We start from the raw sequence: 19850 nt of genomic DNA, 5'->3' as shown, positions 1-19850 counted from the left end.
ATTTCTTATTCATTCATTCATCATTATTATTTTTGATTAAATATTTTGGATGGGTGTTATGCGTGTTGTTATGTTTTTGAAATGTTTAATAAAAACACAGGAAAAATGTGCAATTAAACTCATTTGCAAATATAAACAATGGATAATGGCAGGTTGTTTTCATTTATTTATTTATTTTTTTACAAACTTTGCTTGTCAAAATTTGCATGTATTTCTAATTCATTCGTTCATTATCATTATTTTTTTTTATTATTAGCTATTTAGTATAATGTTATGTGTGTTGAACTAATCTGCATATATAAACAATAGATAATTGCTTATTACGTTTTAATTTTGGCTGACATCCTAGTTCAGAGCTTTATTAAGATTTGTGTATTGTAACTGAAGACTTCCATACAGATGAAAAAAGATAATGTACATTAAAAACAAACTCTTAAAAGTGTGCAGTTGTTTTTCTCTGGCCAGAAACAACCCATTATGTAAAGTCAAATGACCCAAAAGTGCATGAAAAAACAATAGTTTTGCCAGTAGGATAAATGGCAACACTTTAAAATAATGAATTCATACAAGTATGAATCTTGTACAGCATTTAATAATCACAGTTCAACATTTGCTAATGCATTATTCAAACCCAGACAAGGATGAATAAATACTCTAACAAATATGTTGTGCATTGCATGTTCATGTTACTAAATACATTTTCATTAAAGGTCCTGTAAAGTGCTTTGAAATGTGCATTTATATCAGATGTGATAGTGGTTGTGATCTCATTAAATAAAAAGCAAATGAAAACATCTTGAAGGAGGCAGGGCATGTCAGATACTAGTTTACTACACATAGTTTAGTACACTAAAGCATAATAGCATACAGCATACTAGACTAACATACTGATATTAGCATCTAAAAAAATTTATTTTAATTTTAAGACCTTTAACTACCTAAAGACCTTCAAAACTCAGGGCTTCTGGTAGTACCTAGAATAGCAAAGTCGAGTAAAGGAGGTCGAGCCTTCTCATTTATAGCTCCTAAACTCTGGAATAGCCTTCCTGATAACGTCCGAGGCTCAGACACACTCTCCCAATTCAAAACTAGATTAAAGACCTATCTGTTCAGTAAAGCATACACTTAGTGCACCACTTAGCGGGCTTCCACACAGGTTCTGCATCTTGTTGATATACACTATGAAGAGCAGCTACGCTAATCATTTTCTTTATTCTCCATTTCCACCTGGGTATACTCATCCCGAGGCCCTCAGACTATGCAGAGTCACTGATTCGATCCAAGACGAACGACGAGATGATCCCAAGGTTTCCATATCCTGGGCCAGGCCGTATCCTGAGCAGCTACTGTGATGGTCATGGAAGAGTGGAGAACATGAGACTGATTCCTGTGACGCTCCAGAGACAGACGAGTCTTCGCTGAGGCCAGCTACCAGCCTCCGCCACTGAGACTGCAGCTCTGCACAAGACGTTTGGCCAGCGGAGAAATTAAAATGGTCGTGCCCAACTGAGTCTGGTTTCTCTCAAGGTTTTTTTTCTTCACTTCCACCATTAGTGAAGTTTTTTCCCTCTCCGCTGTCGCCTCTGGCTTGCATGGTTCGGGATCTGTAGAGCTGCGCATCGTTGGATTTGCTCTTCAGTATTTGGACTCTCAGTAGTGATTATTAAACCACACTGAACTGAGCTAAACTGAACTGAACTTAAACACTACAAACTGAATTACACTGTTCCTATTTACTATTTATTATGACCTTTTATGTGAAGCTGCTTTGTATAAGCTACATTGTATAAGTGCTATACAAATAAAGGTGAATTGAATTGAATTAACTAATGGACCATTATTATACAGTATTACCAGATATTAAATTCAATATGTGTGTACGCACCTTAAGCAGCAGCTGTCTGACCCACACAATATTGTTGACCACCTCAGGAAGGTTTCTTCCAGCTAGAGGGCCGGTTTTCTCTCCTGGAGTACCGTGACACCGGCTCTCAAAATCTGCCCGCAGTCCTGCACAACAACACCGCTAGCATGAACACTTTGTAAAGACAACTATTACTTTTTATTTATTCATTAATTTTTTTCACAGCTTATTTTCAGGCCTTCCTCAAAAACTTTTTTTCTGTTTTTAATTTTATTTATTGATTTATTTTTGGAAAAATACAGCCCAGGTTTAGATTAGGCATCGACTCTAGCTATTGACCTTATTCTGTGATGAGGAAGTGCACTCCTTTTTGCTGTTGTTTTAGAACTTCTGATTCAGTCGCCAATGGGAGAAATGACTAAAAATAATAAACGGCAGAAAACTACTTGCTCTACAAACAAGTGTGTTCATTACGATACAGACAAAGTCGAATAACATAATCAGAACATATCAGTTTGCAATGTCAAGATGTCCATCTATCTAGATCTATTTATCTATCTATCTATTAGAGCTGCATGTTTAATCGAAAAAAAGATCGCAATCTCGATTTGACCCCCAGACGATCTTAATCCAGCATTTCTATGATTCTGCCAATCATATGTTCAAGTTCAGGAGATAAGCAAAGGCGGCCGCACAAGCCTTCACATTGTTTTACATACGTTGCTCAGCGACATGGACACCTCCAAATGATGTTGAGAGAGTCACATGCTGTATTTATAAGGAATAATTCACCCAAAAATGTCATTTCTGTCTTTATGTAATGATGTATTCGTGGCCGTGAAATCACATGCGATGTGAGATGCTGACCGTGAGCTGTTACCACAGAGAGGGCGGGCACGTGCGTCTACTTTAGTAAACAGAACCTGAATAGGCTGTGAATAACAGGTAATAAAGTTGTAAATTACATTCGGTTTGTGGCACAGTGATCGTTTGAGAGCCGCGCGGGAAGTATGAACAGCACTTAGCAGTGAAAATGAAACTGAAAGCGTGCACATCATTTAAATAAACATATCGCATTTTAGATTTATGATTGCGACAAGCATTTCATATGTTTTCTTTCATAGCGAACACAGAGAGTTGTGCATGAGAATAAATGTTTAACAGTGTCATGTTGAATATAATGCAAGAGGGAATCTGATAATGACAAATGTTTGTGAATAAATGAATAAATCAGTGAATAAATGGTCTAAAAATGTCAATGACAGATTGCAAGCATATGTCTCAAACATAATAATTCAACTTCAGAATTATGAATAGCTGTATTTTGATGTCATCACTTTACTGTGCATTTATGACCGGGACAAATTTAGGCTGAAGTCTATTCAAAATGAAGCATTTTAACCAACAGTACAGCTACACATAACAATATTATTATAGTTTTACCATACGTTTAAGAAATAACAATAATGTCAGCGCCAGTGGTGTAGTGGTTAGTGCGTCGACACCATAGACTGTAAAATATATGGACGGAGTATCCGTGAGGTCACCTATAGGTTTCTGAACACTGCAAAAGAAGCTACAAGTAGGCGCGGCCAACCGTCACCATTTTGTTCGCGCGTCATCGCACCCACGGCGGGATACCAAACAAGGGCAAAGAGGCGGAGAGTGTGCGGAGCTACAGACATCTGCTGGCATTTTGCTTAGACCTGGCAGACAGACTTTACTTTGGGAGAAACGCTTGATACTTTATTACCTGCGACTCGTTTGTGTTCTGACCACATGTGCTTGGCTGTACACTATATCAATAAAGTGTTTAGACTTTCAAAAACACTGTAGTAATACAGTGAGCCACTAAGCATTGTTCTTATGATGTTTTTCTACAGGAGGAAAACGCGAATGACTTCCAAACACTTCAGATATAGTGTGTGTTAGTAAATGCAAGACTATTGATGAACTCCAGGCATAACACTGTATGATAACGCTTCAGATGACTGTTCTAGAGCCTACAGCTAATCAATCTGTCACATTCTGGAGTGCTTTACGGGTCTAAAGAAAAATATTAATGATAAATGATCTTAAATAAAACAAATACACTTATAGAGATGGTATATAAGTATATAACTTTACTCACATGGGAAACGGAGACCACGTGAACGGTTTGTGAGCACAATTAAATGCACACAGCATCCCATATCATCTGATAATTGTAAGAAATAAGTCCAAAAGGCAGCTGACTGTGTAAAGCCACATAAAACAACACAAAAATACGATGAATATGCCGAGATCAGTGGCAAATCTGCCGGAGTCAGCTGAGGTGAAGTGACGGCGACCAGCGAGACCTAGCTGTCACTCAAGTGGCCACGCCCTTAATTATGCAAACTTAATATAACCTAATATAAAGGAAACGAATGAGTTATAAAAAAAAAAAAATCACCCCCTCACAGTTGTCATGGAGGGTAATAATAGCTATACTGTATGAACCAAAATCGTTCTTTGTACCAGGCTGTAAACACCTTTTTTTCTGCTGTAAAGTTGGCCATTCTAACAGTGGGCTCAATTGCAATTTGCTCTATTATGGAGCCAGGACTAGCGGAATTTTGATGAATTGCAGTTTCAGTTACTTCCGTATTGGCCTCCCGAGGGAGAGCGAGAGGTTGCCGCTTGGTCGACACATGCACTCCGGTGTTCACGGCGACCCGAATTCGATTCCGCCTCGCGGTCCTATGCCGATCCTTCCCCTCTCTCTGCTCCCCATGCTATCCTGTCAGTTCTCTCTACTTTCCAATCCAATAAAGGTGAAAACCCCGAAAAAAGAATTATTAAAAAAAAAAAAAGAAAAAAAAAAGAAATAACAATAATAATAGCCTACTCATATTAACCTTTATTTTACATCTAAAAAATCGTGATCTATCTATCTATCTATCTATCTATCTATCTATCTATCTATCTATCTATCTATCTATCTATCTATCTATCTATCTATCTATCTATCTATCTATCTATCTATCTATCTATCTATCTATCTATCTATCTATCTATCGTATCCACCCATTTATCTATCCAACCAACCAACCAACCATCCATCCATCCTACCTACCATCTATCTATATATCCTTCCATCCATCCATCCATCCATCCATCTATCTATCGTATCCATCCATTTATCTATCCAACCAACCATCCATCCATCCATCTATCTATCTACAGCAGGGGTCGTGAACTTTTTTTGGCAAAGAGCCATTTCAGATCACATGTTAAGCAAGTCCATGTACTAAGAAAGGATAATTAATAGAATTTCTTTCTTTTTGCCATCACCACACATGAATGTTGTTTGAATTTAAGTGCAAGGTTACCATAGAAATGTAAGCAGCATGCCCTTTATTGGTGTCGCTATTCAAGTTAATCCACAGCGCCACACACGTGTATTGGATGAAACAACCTTTTATTCTTATTCATTTTGCTGTAAAAATATACAATAAAAATGTCATTTTAATTGTATTTTCAAGAGAAAACTGATTTAACTGATCTATCTATCTATCTATCTATCTATCTATCTATCTATCTATCTATCTATCTATCTATCTATCTATCTATCTATCTATCTATCTATCTATCTATCTATCTATCCATTCACCATTCATCATCCATCCATCCATCCATCTATCTATCTAGTAATTTATGAATCTATTCATGAATCTAGATACATAATTGTAATGAGTATTTACATATTTTAATAAGAATTTTATATTATTTTAGGAAATTATTAAGGTTTTTGTCTTATACAGTGCTTATTATTTTTATAGGAAGCTTTCCAAAATGATATTTGTGCATATACATTAGATTAGTCAGTAGCAAAGCCAAAACTTGAACTAATCTAACAAAAAAAACGTAAAAACACAGTCCATAAATTAGTACACATAAATGAATATGTTAAATAAACACCGCTAGCATTTTCCTTCACAATAACTGGTTTGAATGTATGTAAATGTATCTTTCTATTCCTAAACTGTTCTGTAACCAAACTCTTATTTGCATGGATATAACCGTTTAATAAAACAGCTTCGTTTAAATGAACCAAAATATATAATTTACATTTACTACATTCAAAAGGGTGTGGACTCATTAATGCAGAGCACTCTTTATCTCTATGATAATTTAGTATTGTTTAGTGTGTGTGTGTGATCTGACCCCTGTTGTAGTCCAGCAGGCGTGTGAGGAGTGTTTCTCTCTCAGGCTGCAGTTCTTTGCTAATCGTGGCTCGTCTGATCAGATCTCTGTGTTTCTGAAACACCTGCAGCAGCTGAAACAAAGACAACAGGGAACACAGTTTGGTTTGAGATGTGCAAGCAGGATTAAAAGATTTCACTTTGTTTATAATAACCAGTACTTTTTATTTTGGGGGAGGAAATTTTGCAACCTCTTGGGAAAAAAATACAAAATAAAGATCAATTTGGATAGACAAAACTCACAGAAGCATTAAGATTTCGTGTAAAGTCTTGATAACACCATCATGGAGTTTTTCTTTTATTATTTCAGCAAATAGGATTGTAAATATATATATGTAAATATATATTATATTATATTTATATATTTGCTGTATTCTCCCATTCACTGCGCTCTGAGTTTAACTAAAATCCAACTATGTTGACTTCTGCTGCTGAGAAACCCAGAAATGTGAAAAGGCTCCATTGAGAGCCTTGTTAATATGCAAAACTGTAAGCCAATCATAGCAGTGGGCATTTACTTCCATGTTTGCAATTGGCCACACCCATTCAAATAGAGCATTCTGATGAGGGGGTCAAAAACAACACAGAATTTAGACAATTCTGTTTACATTTTGTTTTTTAATAAGTTTTTTATATAAAAATCTACAAAACCTTATACGTGAACCTCAGAGAACCGCACAAAATAAACTAAATAACTAAATAAAACAAGGTATTTTATGACCCCTTTAGTTTAAAATAACTATTTCTATTTGAATTTGTGCATAATATTAGTGCTATTCTTATCAACGTTAAAAACATTTGTGGAAACTGTGATGCATTTTAATATGCAATTCTTTGATGAATGTAAATAAGTGTAATTAATAAGCCAATATCAATGTTTAGCTGTAATTTTTGTTTGTCTATTTTTGTTCTATCCTCTATCCATCTCCACCGCCTGCAGTCAGACAGTCATTTCCTGTCTAAGCGGACACACTTGGCTAGAATAAGCTATAATATACACAGAAAGCCAAATGTCTGGGTATTCAGACTGCTGTGAATGTATGTACCTGCTGTGGACTGTCCTGCGCGTCTATTATGAAGGTCTTGAGCTTTCCAGCTGCTTCCTGTTCTGCTGGAGCGATGAGCCGATCAAACTGAGACACTGCAGCTCTCCATAAGGGCTGAACACACACAAACACACATAGCTGAAGACAAATTTATTAGCTCTCCTATGAAATTGTTCTTTTTCATATATTTCTCAAATGAACAATTTTGTCCACACACTTCTAAACATAATAGTTTTAATAACTCATTTCTGATAACTGATTTCTTTTCTCCTTGCTATGATGACAGCACATGATATTTGACTAGATATTTTTCAAGACACTAGAATTAAGCTTGTGATATTATTGAAGTGACATTTAAAGGCTTAATAAGGTTAATTAGGCAAGTTGGGGTAATTAGGCAAGTCCTTGTATAAGAGTGGATTGTTCTGTACACAATTCAAAACAAATATTGATTAAGGGGGCTAATAATATTGACCTCATCACTTTTTAAAATTGTTTTATTTTTATTTATGTTTTTTTTTTTTTTAAACCAAACTAAAATAAATAATAGTTCAAGAGTTCACACTTAGCTGATCATTTATCATAAGCTTGTTTGGCATGCTGTCCCGGGTTGAGAGCCCCGAGCTCAAGGGATCCTCAAGCCCAGGGTCCCTCCCGTTTGAGGGGAGCTTGAGCTCAGGTAGATCTCAAAAACTTCCAAGCTGCAGTAGCTAAGGAAGCACTTGAGGAGGAAGGGAGCTAGACAAAGTGCATGAATTGCTTAATTTGTTATGTATTATGTATATCTTTGGATGGTGGGAGGAAACCGGAGGACGCCAGGGAAACCTATGCGGACACTGGGACAATATACAAATTCTGCACATAAAATCCCAAAAACCTGGCCAGGACCAGGGCTGGCAGTGTTCTTGCTGTGGGGCTAACAGTGCTAAACACTGGGCCACCGTGCCACCCAATCTATGAAAAAGGAGGAGAAGGGGGAGGAAACGGGGTGTTTCTTCCAGACGAAGACGAAATGTGGACTGAAAGCTATGGTTATTTATAGGAACTTAGGAATCATATGATCAGGAGATCATGATTAGTTAATGCGAGACTGGCTGTGGTAAATCACAAGCATGTGATCCTAAAAATGTTTTCAAAAATTTGTTTATGAATGAACTTCACAAAAATATGATACGGTGAAAGATTTATTTGCTCTATTAAACAACACTTTCATAGGAGTTTCACAGGAAATGCAGCTGAATCACGTAACTGATGTAAAATGAGCTTCCATGTATGAATGTATGACATCCAGCTGAGGTTTAAATCTGAAAGTGCACTGTGTTCTTAAACAAAAGAGTCGACTCAGAATCATTTATATGATTCGTCTTGTGTCCGAATCTTTTAATACAAAACATCACCAAATATGAGGTGCCGGATCCGGTAAAATAAGAAAGTGCCTTTTCCTTCAGACACTAGCGGAGCGTGGGGGATCATGGGATTGACCATGACGTGAAGATTACTATCAGAGAGATGACCAGAAATGCGGCTGTGTGGAATAAACAGTTAACGTTCATTTTCACAACAATACTACAGTATAGCCAACCTAGTACTGTGTTTGTTCCTGTCATTTTTCTGATGATTCATACAACAACATATCCTGCAGCGCAGGATTCGCTGGCTGTTTGATATTAAAGGTGCAGTAGGTGATTGTCTTCAGAAACATGTTTTGTTGTGCTGGTTGAAAGTCTCTTCACATTCCAATAGTAATGATTCAAGTAATGATCTAAATGTGTTTATTTGTATTTTTATATTCTGGGTGAGACAGAAGACTAAAAAAATGATCATCCAATTAAATATTGTCGGGCTGACATTTCCCAAAATTCTGACAAGTAGCCAAACAAATGTAGATTTGAACAACTGCGCAGGCAATCACGCAGATTTGACTTTGCGTGTTCACATGGACCGCGTGGACACGAGTGACAGTGCTAAAAACAAATGCTGAATCAAAACTTTTTAAAATCCTGAATCAATATTGGAGTTAGTTTTGCTGGAGAGAGGATGACACCATGGCTGAAGTATTTCTGTTAGACATGTAATGTTGTGTTTTAAAACATTTTCAGTCCCACAAAGCTGATGGTGTTGTTACAAATGGGTTATATGCACAGAAGTGTTGTTCAGAAATCTCCTGGCGAAAGATTGATGTGACTATTTTCAGTTTCATAAGGTCCTTTTACAGCATCGATAATGTAGATTTATATTGAGTTTAACAACAAAACATCAGTAAATAACGCTAATCCACCTGAGGATTTTACTGAGGTAAAATTGATTTTATATTCACATTGGTTCATTTCTGAACAATGACAGCCTGTGAAGTGCTCCCTATATTGTTTACCATGTTACTCTGATTATTCGCTCTGAAATAGCATGCATGACTTAGTAATAAGCGTAATTCCTGCATGCCTCCGACCAAGCATACAGTAGTCACTTTAGGTCAAAGCGTGTGAGAGAGTTATGACAAGTTTTACTTGCTAACTACATAACTAAAATAGATATAAAATAGATAACTAGATATAATACAGTTTTTCATTTAGAATTACAGTATAATAAAGTACTATAAAGTTTTCTAACTGGTGAATGACATGATCTAGTGGGTCTCTGTCAACTTTAATGTGCTCATTCGCGATTTCAGGAGGCGTGGCTTTGGCTGACAGGGGAGGGATTGTATTTGAAAGACATTATGCTAACCAGTTAGCCTTCAGGGAGATCATCTACTGCACCTTTAAAGGAAAGAGCAGCAAAGACTACTAGTGTATGGAACTTTATCAGACCTTGACAGGAACTTTTTTCAGTACATAGTTCACATATGAACCATTTTCTTCTTCCTCCGGATTAAAACTTTTAACAGTGATTATTAATTAACAAATGGTTGCCTCCTTGCTTTCTGTAGTTCGCAAAATGTGTATTTAATAGTGTGTTGTAACTTGTAATCGCTCTGTGTGGCTTGTAATAATTTATGTATTATAGATCAGTGCTTGTACTGCATCTCTTAGGATAAATCTTTATGGGGCTATTCATACATCTCCTCCAAAACCACACTGAAATTGCATCTCGTGCTTCTTTTTTCACTGTTTTAAATGCGTTTCTGAGTGTGTAATCCTCTGCCGTTTGCCATTGCTATGACCACCATCACCTGTTCCTACACATGCGCAGCGCGTCCAATTTTCAAAATAGTTCATCTTTTGCCACTGTGTGGATTAATACTGAATGTGTGCCGTCGTTATTACTTGGAGTTAGGCTTAAGAGTACAGTAATATGCCGGTGTTTAACTGCATTGCTTTATTGCATTCTCTGCATTGGGCTCTCACATACTCTGTGCTACTTCATAGCCGTGGTGGACATTTCTTTCTGTCTCATGCTCAACGCAGTCGACCAATCACAACAGACTGAGTCATCGGACCAATCAGTGCAGATTAGCCTCATGCAAAGGAGGGGTTTGGGAACAAATAAATCACTGAACAAATAATATGTGAGTCTCTGGGATAATTAGGTAAAATAAATGCATATTATAAGACAATGAAAGTGTTTTTTGACCTTACATGAATATCAGCCTGATGTTGGGCACCCCAAAACTAAAATATGACCTTTTATAATGCATAATAGGGGCTGTTTAAAATGACTATTATATAATAGTAAAGATACATACCTCAGTATAAGGGTTGTAGTGTATTGGGTTGAGACCTGTGAATGGCTGATACACACGTGCAGCTGAAACCTGCTGTTTCCCTCCAGACAGCAAACGCTGCAGCTTCTCACACACAGATCGGACCTGCACCACCTAACACACACACATACACACAGGTAAAGCAGCAGATTATACTATATGAGATGATTGACAGGTGTGCAGTCTGACCTCCTTCAATCGCAGTGCAAGGCTCTGTAGTCCCTGTGGGCGGTGCTTCTCTCCAGTCCACTGATGAGGGGCGTAGCGTTTCCACACCTGACCGGTCAGGTGTTCACAGGCCGCAACCCACTGCTCACACACAGCCACACCCCCTTTAAGCCCCTCCCTCACTGTGAAATAAGGATCCTCCCACAAGCGCAGTTCACCAAGTTTCCTCTGAACAAACCTGCCGAGAGCTCCACCTGCACGCATCAGGAATGATATTAGTACTTATTATTATTATTATAATGAATGAAAAGGAAATGAGGAGGAGCATGATGTGCACCTATGACATCCATGAGTCTGATCATGCGTGTCTCGGGATAAGGCGTGTGCTCATTTTGCTTCCACACATCGTCTACTGTCTCACGCGTGTTCTCAATCAGGTCCAGTACTTCCACCAGACTGAAACTGTCCAGGTTACTGTAGTCCTGAAACAAACAAACAGTTCAGCTGGCGGCTTGTTCAAACAAGTGGCTTGTTCTTTAATGGACACTATTTTTAATTTTAAATCTCAGATAAAACACTTTATTGTTCAGGAAAGCTTTTAATGATTTGCTGGTTTAAAGGGAACATAGTTTACCTCTTTTTTATGATTGAATATTAATATTATGGTTGTTCTGAGTGTGCCAGTTTAGGTTCAGTTTAAAACACAATTCAGATTTTTTTATTATAATGTGTTAAAAAGTGTCATGTTGGGGGCGTGTCCACAGCTCGCTGATTTAGGGGTGTGTTGCTTCACATGTAGATTAGTTTCGGCTTCCCGCCAACGTAACAAGGGGGCGGGGCCATGAGTCTGACAGGCAGACAGAGAAGGAGAGAGAGGATCACCATTCAGTCATACATGTACGACTCTGACACAGACCAAGCAGAGAGTACAAAATCATTTGTGTCTTTGTACAGTTTTACAGCCAACTGTTTGCTATTTTCAAGTGCCGAGCTTGTACACAGAAACTAATAACCACGCACACTGAATTAACTTTGACTGAGGCACCGGATGCGCCGCTCGAAGCCGCAACACGGCACACCAGACACTCTCTGTGGCGGACCAGAAGCATGAAGTGTCCCGAATCGTCGCGCCACGCATTTTTGAATTCTAAACATAGGTTTCTGCAGCGGTCCGCGGCAACCAGCCGTCGACTTGAGTGTACCCTGATAGAAACCGATGTTTAGAATTCTAAACGCATGCTAGTTAAGATCACAGGGAGCTTCTGGGATCGCGAGAAATGCAAACGGCTGAAGTATAAGGTAGACTTAATGAGAAGTACACATGTTTGCAAACCTACCTAAAGACACAACCAATAATTCCGATTAGAGTGATAATGTGGAGAATATTGCTCTTGTGTTGAGCCCAATGAGCCTTGCATCTAAAAATAGAGCTAGGGTGTTCCTTTAGTGATATCGCTTCGACTCACGCTGAAAATGGCAGACGTGAATCAACAAACTGAGGATATGATGACGCGCCTGTCAATCAATATTGGTGGGCGGGGGGACCGCTCTCCTACGTCAGGTAGCGGTCGATTTGAAAACAGCTCCAATTGGTCCACCATTTTTTATGTTGATAAATTGAAAAAAAAAGGCACTGGGTGTGCTTATATCACCCCAATATGACGGTCTATACACCATACATGCACATATGTCTGTCCAAACAGCTTGAAAAGTAGATTTTTTACCATAGGTGCCCTTTAATATCCTGTCTATTGCTTTTTACTGCTTGTGTTTTTATGATGTGCTTGCTATATGTAAGGTGTGTCTTTAAGTGCTTTGAAAGGCGCCTATAAATAAAATATTATTATTGTTATTATTATAATTAATTTAATTCTCCAAATAAACAGCAGGTAAGTTTACACTGATTGGATGTGATTTAAAGTCAATGTATATGTAAAATCTAATTAAAAATTATTAGAGAAGAAAAGAGCATTACACAGTTATGTAATAAATTTAGAATGTAAAAAAAAATAATTAAAGTAAGTTTCCAAAGCTAAACCTAAAATTAGTGTGTTTGTGTGAGTGTGCGTGTGGGAGAATAATGTTATTAAATCTTAAAATGAAATACTAAATATTGCTACCTTGTATCAAACTTCTTTTGCCCTTTTATAATTTAATTGAAAAATTGTAATTCTTGTTTAAAGAAAATGTGGTGAATGCCCAAGTTTTGCTACTGTTAGCTAAATGCATGAGTCTTTTCTGATAATTTACTAAGCTGATTAATATCAAAGACTGAACAAAAATCTGAATTGTTAAAAATCTTAAAAGAAATTAAATAAAGATAATCTTCTGCAGGTTTCACCAAATCAAATCTAAGACTTTTTAAGATGTTTTAAGACCCTTATGAATGGAATTGACCCTTTGCTAAGCCACACCCAAAAACCGCCAAACACTAATCGTGGCTTAGCAACTGTAGCTACATGCAGGAGGTCTGTCATACTGTCTTTACATACAGACCCATTTAAAACGAGCAAGACCCACAAGAGAATATTTTAGTGAATTTAAGACTTTTTAAGGCCTCCAATTTTGACATTTTAAGACCCTGCGGAAACCCTGTGAATAGAAATACTCTCCAAAATATTAAACAGGTCACAATGAATATCAATAATAAATTAATAGCAATAAACAGTAATAATAAAGATCATAACCACTCAAAAAACTCAACTAAATTTCTAATTAAAATATAGACTATACACAATAGCACCTAATGAGAATTAAGCAGCATATGAATGTGTGTGAATAATGTGCACGTGTTTACCTTCTCAATGGTGGTGAAGAGCTCACAGAAGTGTGCCGCTCTGTCTCTCTCACTGCTCTTCTGTCCAGAGTGACTGACATCAGCCCAGAAGCTAAATTCATCTAGAGGAGTCATGATATCTGCACACACATCAGTCCATTCAAATGCATTTACATTTATATACAGTTGAAATCAGAATTATTCTTCTTATGAATATGAGAGAATAAAAATCCCTGACCGAGACAAATATACAGTATATACACAATTCCCACACTTTCAATATCTAGAGAAGACATTTTAAAACTTATGATATTCCAGTAATGCATGAGCCCTAAATGTCTGATTGACATGAAACATCTCAGTCATGAAATCTCACTTGACACATCCATCTCCGAATTACTGCGTTTCCCAGAACCCTTTGTGTCTGAGTTTCTAAGCACAGAGCCCAGTCCGATTTCAAGATCGCTGAGCAGAGATTGAAGCTTTGAATCGAATGACTGACTCCATTTATCATCCTGTAGAGAGCAGAAAACACACACATAAGCCTAACAGCACACTGACATCTATGTGAAGCTGGTCCGGTGGTGTGTGAGCGTTACCTGCAGCAGCATGGGGCTGTAGACCTGACGCAGGGCCTGATAAAGGGTACTGATGGGAGACTCCAACATGGAGGACACCAGGACGCAACGCTGAAGGTTCTCCTCCGAGACCACACACGGATGAGGCTTGAAGAACACCAGAACTCGGCCGTCACCGTCCATATTTTCCAGCTACACAGACAAAATGATCATATGAGAAGATTTGGCAAAATTATAAAATTTGGTGTCTAAATGTTGATATACTGAACATTTGTGAGTTACTCAATGTTATTTTAACACTGCAATATATCCTAAAAATTTATGTATTCTAAATATTAATGCAGTTTTATTTGCCCATTACGTTTCCAATAGCTAGATAAATCAAAGCCAAAAAGGAGAAGCTTGACTTATTAAAAAACCTTTGTAAATACGTAAACTAATTAACAGTTTTCACTAAATGAACCAGAGAAGAACATTTATTTATTTGCTTGTTTACTTTTTTGTTTATATGCCTTGATAAATCAATTACCATCGATATTTATGAACATATATTTTTTTAAACCATCATTTTAATACATGAAAAAATATTTAAATATTTTATATACATGAAAATTAATGTGGGGGCGTCACGGTGGCGCAGTGGGTAACACAATCTCCTCACAGTAATAAGGTTGCCGGTTCTAGTCCCAGCTGGATCAATTGGCATTTCTGTGTGGAGTTTGCATGTGTTGGCATGGGTTTCCTACGGGTGCAAAACCAAGATGTGGTCACAAACTGAGCACTTACGATCAATATACTTCACCCGCAGCTGTTTTTCAGTCATTTATAACCTTCGTGCCCATGTCAGAGCTACAATTCACTGATGTTTTCATCTGTCTTTTGGAGATTTAGTCATTGGTGATGACTTTATAGCGGGTTAGTGTCTGCTTTTTCTGCTTTTTATTTGGTGTTGAATTAATATTTGCTGGTAGGGAAAATGTATTTGTTCACTTCTGCTGTTTATACTTTGATTTGCATTTCAGTTTATTTATTTATTCCACTAAGCTGCTAATTAGGATAGAAACTGGATAAAGAGCACACAAACATACTGACAGTTATAGGTGACTTACTGTACATTGTTAAGGGTCAATGATGCTAATATTCGGCACAAATCCATTAATTTCGAATCCTTTCTGGCCTTTCCTTTCTATGAATGAATTATGTAGCAGCACTGTCCATGCATATTTCCTCGTCTGTTAGTAACGCTATATTTCATTGCACAACAATAGTCTATCAGGCTTTTTGGCTAAAAATAGAGAAATCATTAGTTATTAATAGATTATTTTTAAATGTCACCTCTCCTGCTGTGCATGAACTAAGCTGTTGAATGGTCAGCGTATGAGGCAGCTAGGTGACCCTAGCTTCAATTTTGATTGAATTATTTTCTAATCGGTTGCGTATAATGTTGTGAATATACCCCTGTAATGCATACTGCAGTCCTTTTTGACTGGCTTTCTCAGATATCTCACCTGTTCACCAAAAATGACTACTTATATGCCTGGGAATGTCTGACACCGACGCATATGTATGGTAATAGACGTGCCAGTCACGAAAGCTTGACAGGCGTAGCAACAGTAACTATGAAGGGCGGGGCTTTGCGAAGGGTCGATTTAGCCCACTAATCCATTAACACATTTTCTTTCAAATCTGTTGCAGTAACATTTGTTTTAATTAATATATTCATGTAATTATTGCTGTTTATGACTATTAAGTCCGACTATTTATTTGGTTCTTATTTAAACATTTAAATATTCTCAATAAATGATGAGAAGAATGGGAAAACTAATGTAATTATGCATATTATTGAATATTCTTTTGCTTAAGAAACATCTTATTAAACAACTCATTTGAATCATTCTGACTTGGAAATCAGGAATCATTCATTCATTCATTTTCCTTCGGGTTAATCCCTTTATTCACCACGGGTCACCACAGCGGAATGAACCGCCAACTTATCTAGCAGATGTTTTACACAGTGGATGCCCTTCAAGCCGCAACCCAGTACTGGGAAACACCCATACACTCATTCACACACACACACCCATACACTACGGTCAATTTAGTTCATCAATTCCCCTATAGCGCGTGTTTGGACTGTGGGGAAAACCGCAGCACCCGGAGGAAACTCACGCCAAGACGGGAAGAACATGCAAACTCCACACAGAAATGCCAACTGACCCAGCCGGGACTCGAACCGGCGACCTTCTTGCTATGAGGCTACAGTGCTAACCATTGAGCCACCGTGTCGCCCAAGCAGGAATCAAGATACAGTAAAAAAAACAAAAAAAAAACACAAAGAAAATAAACACACTTTTACATCAAATGTCCTACAAACGAAAACTACTGAGATGTCAGTATTTCACATCACCTTGTTAGAGAACTGGAGCTCTTCTGATTGTCTGGTGACAGCGAGAAGAAACTCATTCCCGTCGTCTAAGAAGTTATCAAGTGGACGGCAGGAGGACAGAGATGATGCAGTGTCCAAGCTGAAGTAATTCCCTGCTGTGGTCAGGATGAAGAGTTTACGAGGATCGTCGGTTCCGGGCGCCATCTTTTACCTGTTTAAACATCCTCTGCATTAATTACAGAAATCTCTTTTGAGGAAATACAAAGGATACGAAATTTATGAAATCAAAGTCAGCCTCACATTTTCTTCCTATTAAAAATATTCAATAATTATAGAAAAAACATATATTCTGTTTTATTTTGTATGCAAAATCTTTATATATTTGTCAACATTTCTGTAGTTGTGTATATTCCCACAATAAAGAAAAAAATAATTAAAACATATTTGAAACTTTAGTGTTTCACCAAATAAACCCAAGGAAGAATGTTTAGGTATTTACTTATTTATTTAATAACAATTTAATATTTATTTTAAAATGTATTTATTTATTTTTATTTTCATATATATATATATATATATATATATATATATATATATATATATATATATATATATATATATATATATATATATATATATATATATTTGACCAGTAAACACAGTTCAGAAAACATGAGAATTATGAATTTATTGCAGAGTTTAACTATAATGGAGTGAAAGTTTATCATTTGCACATGTTTTTAAGGCCTGACAGAGTTTAAAGTATTCAGGAAGATATATTATTCATTAATAAAGAATATCTATCGAATTAATTATAAAGTAGAGACGTTTGCAGTGTTATTTTACATCAGCTACTCAAATTCTGTACTGCCCCAAAAGCCATAAAACACTACTATTATCACACTTCTGTCGTCACTCTTTTGTATTTATCTATGCTGGTAATTTGTTTATTACATTTCATGCATAATTTACTTCCCTACAGAATTATCCCAATCAATTTAATTCAATAAATTCTTCCCAAATTGCAGTTTTAAAGTCATCTGGTGAAATTGTATTTCCAGTGTTTCACAATATTTTTTGCAGAAAACTAAACAGAATAAACAGAAATTGAATTGAATTAAATTATGGGCCTCTGATATCCAAGGCTTTAAAAAAAAAAACATTTCATTTAAAACATTGATCTCACTTAAATTTAACACAAAATGGCACGTTGCAAAGGTTTTTAGGATCTTAAAACTTAGTATTATTATTTCATGCAAGCTATATCAATTCTAATATCGGTCATATCCGTTTAAAATGGTTTGTTAGTCTACTTTACACCCATTTTTAGGCCTTTTTATCGGTTTAACAAACTGACAGGCAAAACGTCATTTGGTTTAATGCAGTTTAATACTTGTACTCCTGTTACACAAACAACAAACGACAAGAAAATGCGCTATTATTACTTATATAATACTCAATGGTGTAAATATATCTGCTGAAAAATAAAATTAGGTGAATAAATAAAGAAATTAAAGTCCCTTACGGTGTGCAGAAGTCGGATGTTGAGAGTTTGTTCAGTTCTGCTGGACGGATTAGCACGCTAGGCTAACAGTCACGCTAACAGCCATCCTTCAAATGAAGAGGATTTACTCCTGCAAAATTAAAACTAATAATCCGCTACCGTGAACGAAAAGGTTTATGGAAACCAGGCTTTGTGCTCGGTTTAAAATAATCATCAACATCTAATTCACGGCATTTGCATGGTGGATGTGCTGAAGAAATGAATGTTGTGGCGCATTAGCGGTGAAGCTGGCGCGGTTGCCAAAGCAACTACGGCTACGTCGTGACGTAAAGAGTGTCGTGAATACCGAGCGCGTACGTACAGAAACGAGTGTGCAAAATCTTTTGCTTGTATACATGACTAACATACAGAGGTTGGACAATGAAAATGAAACACCCGGTTTTAGACCACAATAATTTATTAGTTTGGTGTAGGGCCTCCTTTTGTGGCCAATACAGTATCAACGCATCTTGGGAGTGACAGATACAAGTCCTGCACAGTGGCCAGAGGGATTTTGAGCCATTCTTCTTGTAGAATTGTGGCCAGGTCACAATGATGCTGGTGGAGGAACCCTTTCCTGACTTGCATCTCCAAAACACCTCAAAGTTCTCAATAATATTTAGTCCTGGTGACTGTGCAGGCCATGGAAGATGTTCAACTCAGTGGCGGAGCCAGAGGGGTGTCCGGGGTGGCACTGGACACGCCTGAAATCTGATTGGTCACCCTGGGTGACACCCCAAAATTTTATTTGCTGCTGGCAGTTCCTGATGCAGACTGACATCTCATTTGTCTAAAGAAGTTTTAGATTATTGCCAGCAACACTCCAGCTGTTTTCAAATTAGTGACAAGCTGAAGACAAGAGCACAGTTTCAAGTAAGACGAACAGTATTGGGTAGTAGCGTTGCTACAAGTAGTGACACTACTAGCTTATCTACATTTCTCAGTTGAGTGGCGGTAGTGTCTCTACTTTCTAAATCACATGTGTCGATTACAAGGCCCGCAGGCCAAATGGGGCCCGTCAAAACATTTAATCAGGTCTGACAACAAGTTTTGGTAATGAAGTTCAAGTGGCCCGCGCTCGCTTTAAATATTAGCTCTGGGACCATTACAATATTGAGACGCAGGTGGTGCGGTTGTGCTTCACCCTGCTCTCTAATTTAGATGTTAGCGTAACGTTGCGCTCAATGTAAACAAGGTGAAATATTTCTGGCACTAGCACAATGGCAAAAAAAAACGCAAAATGGACAGAGAATATCGGCAATTTCAACCAAGGTGGGAAACTGAATATTTATTCAAATATTGATACGTATATTACAAGTGTCCTTTGAAGCAAAATAATCGAAATAATAAAATTTCTTGCCATTTATTTTTTATATAGGCTACCATTTATCGATAATAGCCCACTAATAAATATATTGCTTTAATTTTTTTCCTCTGAAATCCACAAGTTCAGTTGTAGGCATCGACAGTTGGCTTGGATCATTTCATGATGCCTTTTTAAAGCTAAAAAAATAAGTTTAATAATAAAATATCAGAAGCCATCTGTTGCTTGTTATGATGTGG

General features: G+C 37.1%; 1 protein-coding gene across 1 annotated transcript in view; it reads right to left on the bottom strand.

The window, feature by feature from the left end:
• Positions 1-18422, bottom strand: part of LOC130241336 (cytoplasmic dynein 2 heavy chain 1) — a 230303-nt gene extending 211881 nt beyond the window's left edge. The window contains exons 1-11 of the mRNA XM_056473046.1: positions 18270-18422; positions 16766-16955; positions 14380-14550; positions 14157-14295; positions 13802-13920; positions 11342-11486; positions 11026-11258; positions 10819-10950; positions 7137-7250; positions 6053-6164; positions 1886-2010 (exon numbers count right to left, since the gene is read on the bottom strand). Coding sequence (XP_056329021.1) covers positions 1886-2010; positions 6053-6164; positions 7137-7250; positions 10819-10950; positions 11026-11258; positions 11342-11486; positions 13802-13920; positions 14157-14295; positions 14380-14550; positions 16766-16948 — 1473 coding nt within the window. The 5' untranslated portion in view covers positions 16949-16955; positions 18270-18422. The remainder of the gene's footprint in view (positions 1-1885; positions 2011-6052; positions 6165-7136; positions 7251-10818; positions 10951-11025; positions 11259-11341; positions 11487-13801; positions 13921-14156; positions 14296-14379; positions 14551-16765; positions 16956-18269) is intronic.
• Between the last annotated feature and the right edge of the window lie 1428 nt (positions 18423-19850).

The sequence above is a fragment of the Danio aesculapii genome, chromosome 15 (assembly GCF_903798145.1).
Source record: "Danio aesculapii chromosome 15, fDanAes4.1, whole genome shotgun sequence".
In the NCBI taxonomy this organism is placed as follows: Eukaryota; Metazoa; Chordata; class Actinopteri; order Cypriniformes; family Danionidae; genus Danio; species Danio aesculapii.
The sequence above is the reverse complement of the archived record's forward strand: the minus strand, read 5'-3'. Positions and strand labels throughout refer to the sequence as shown.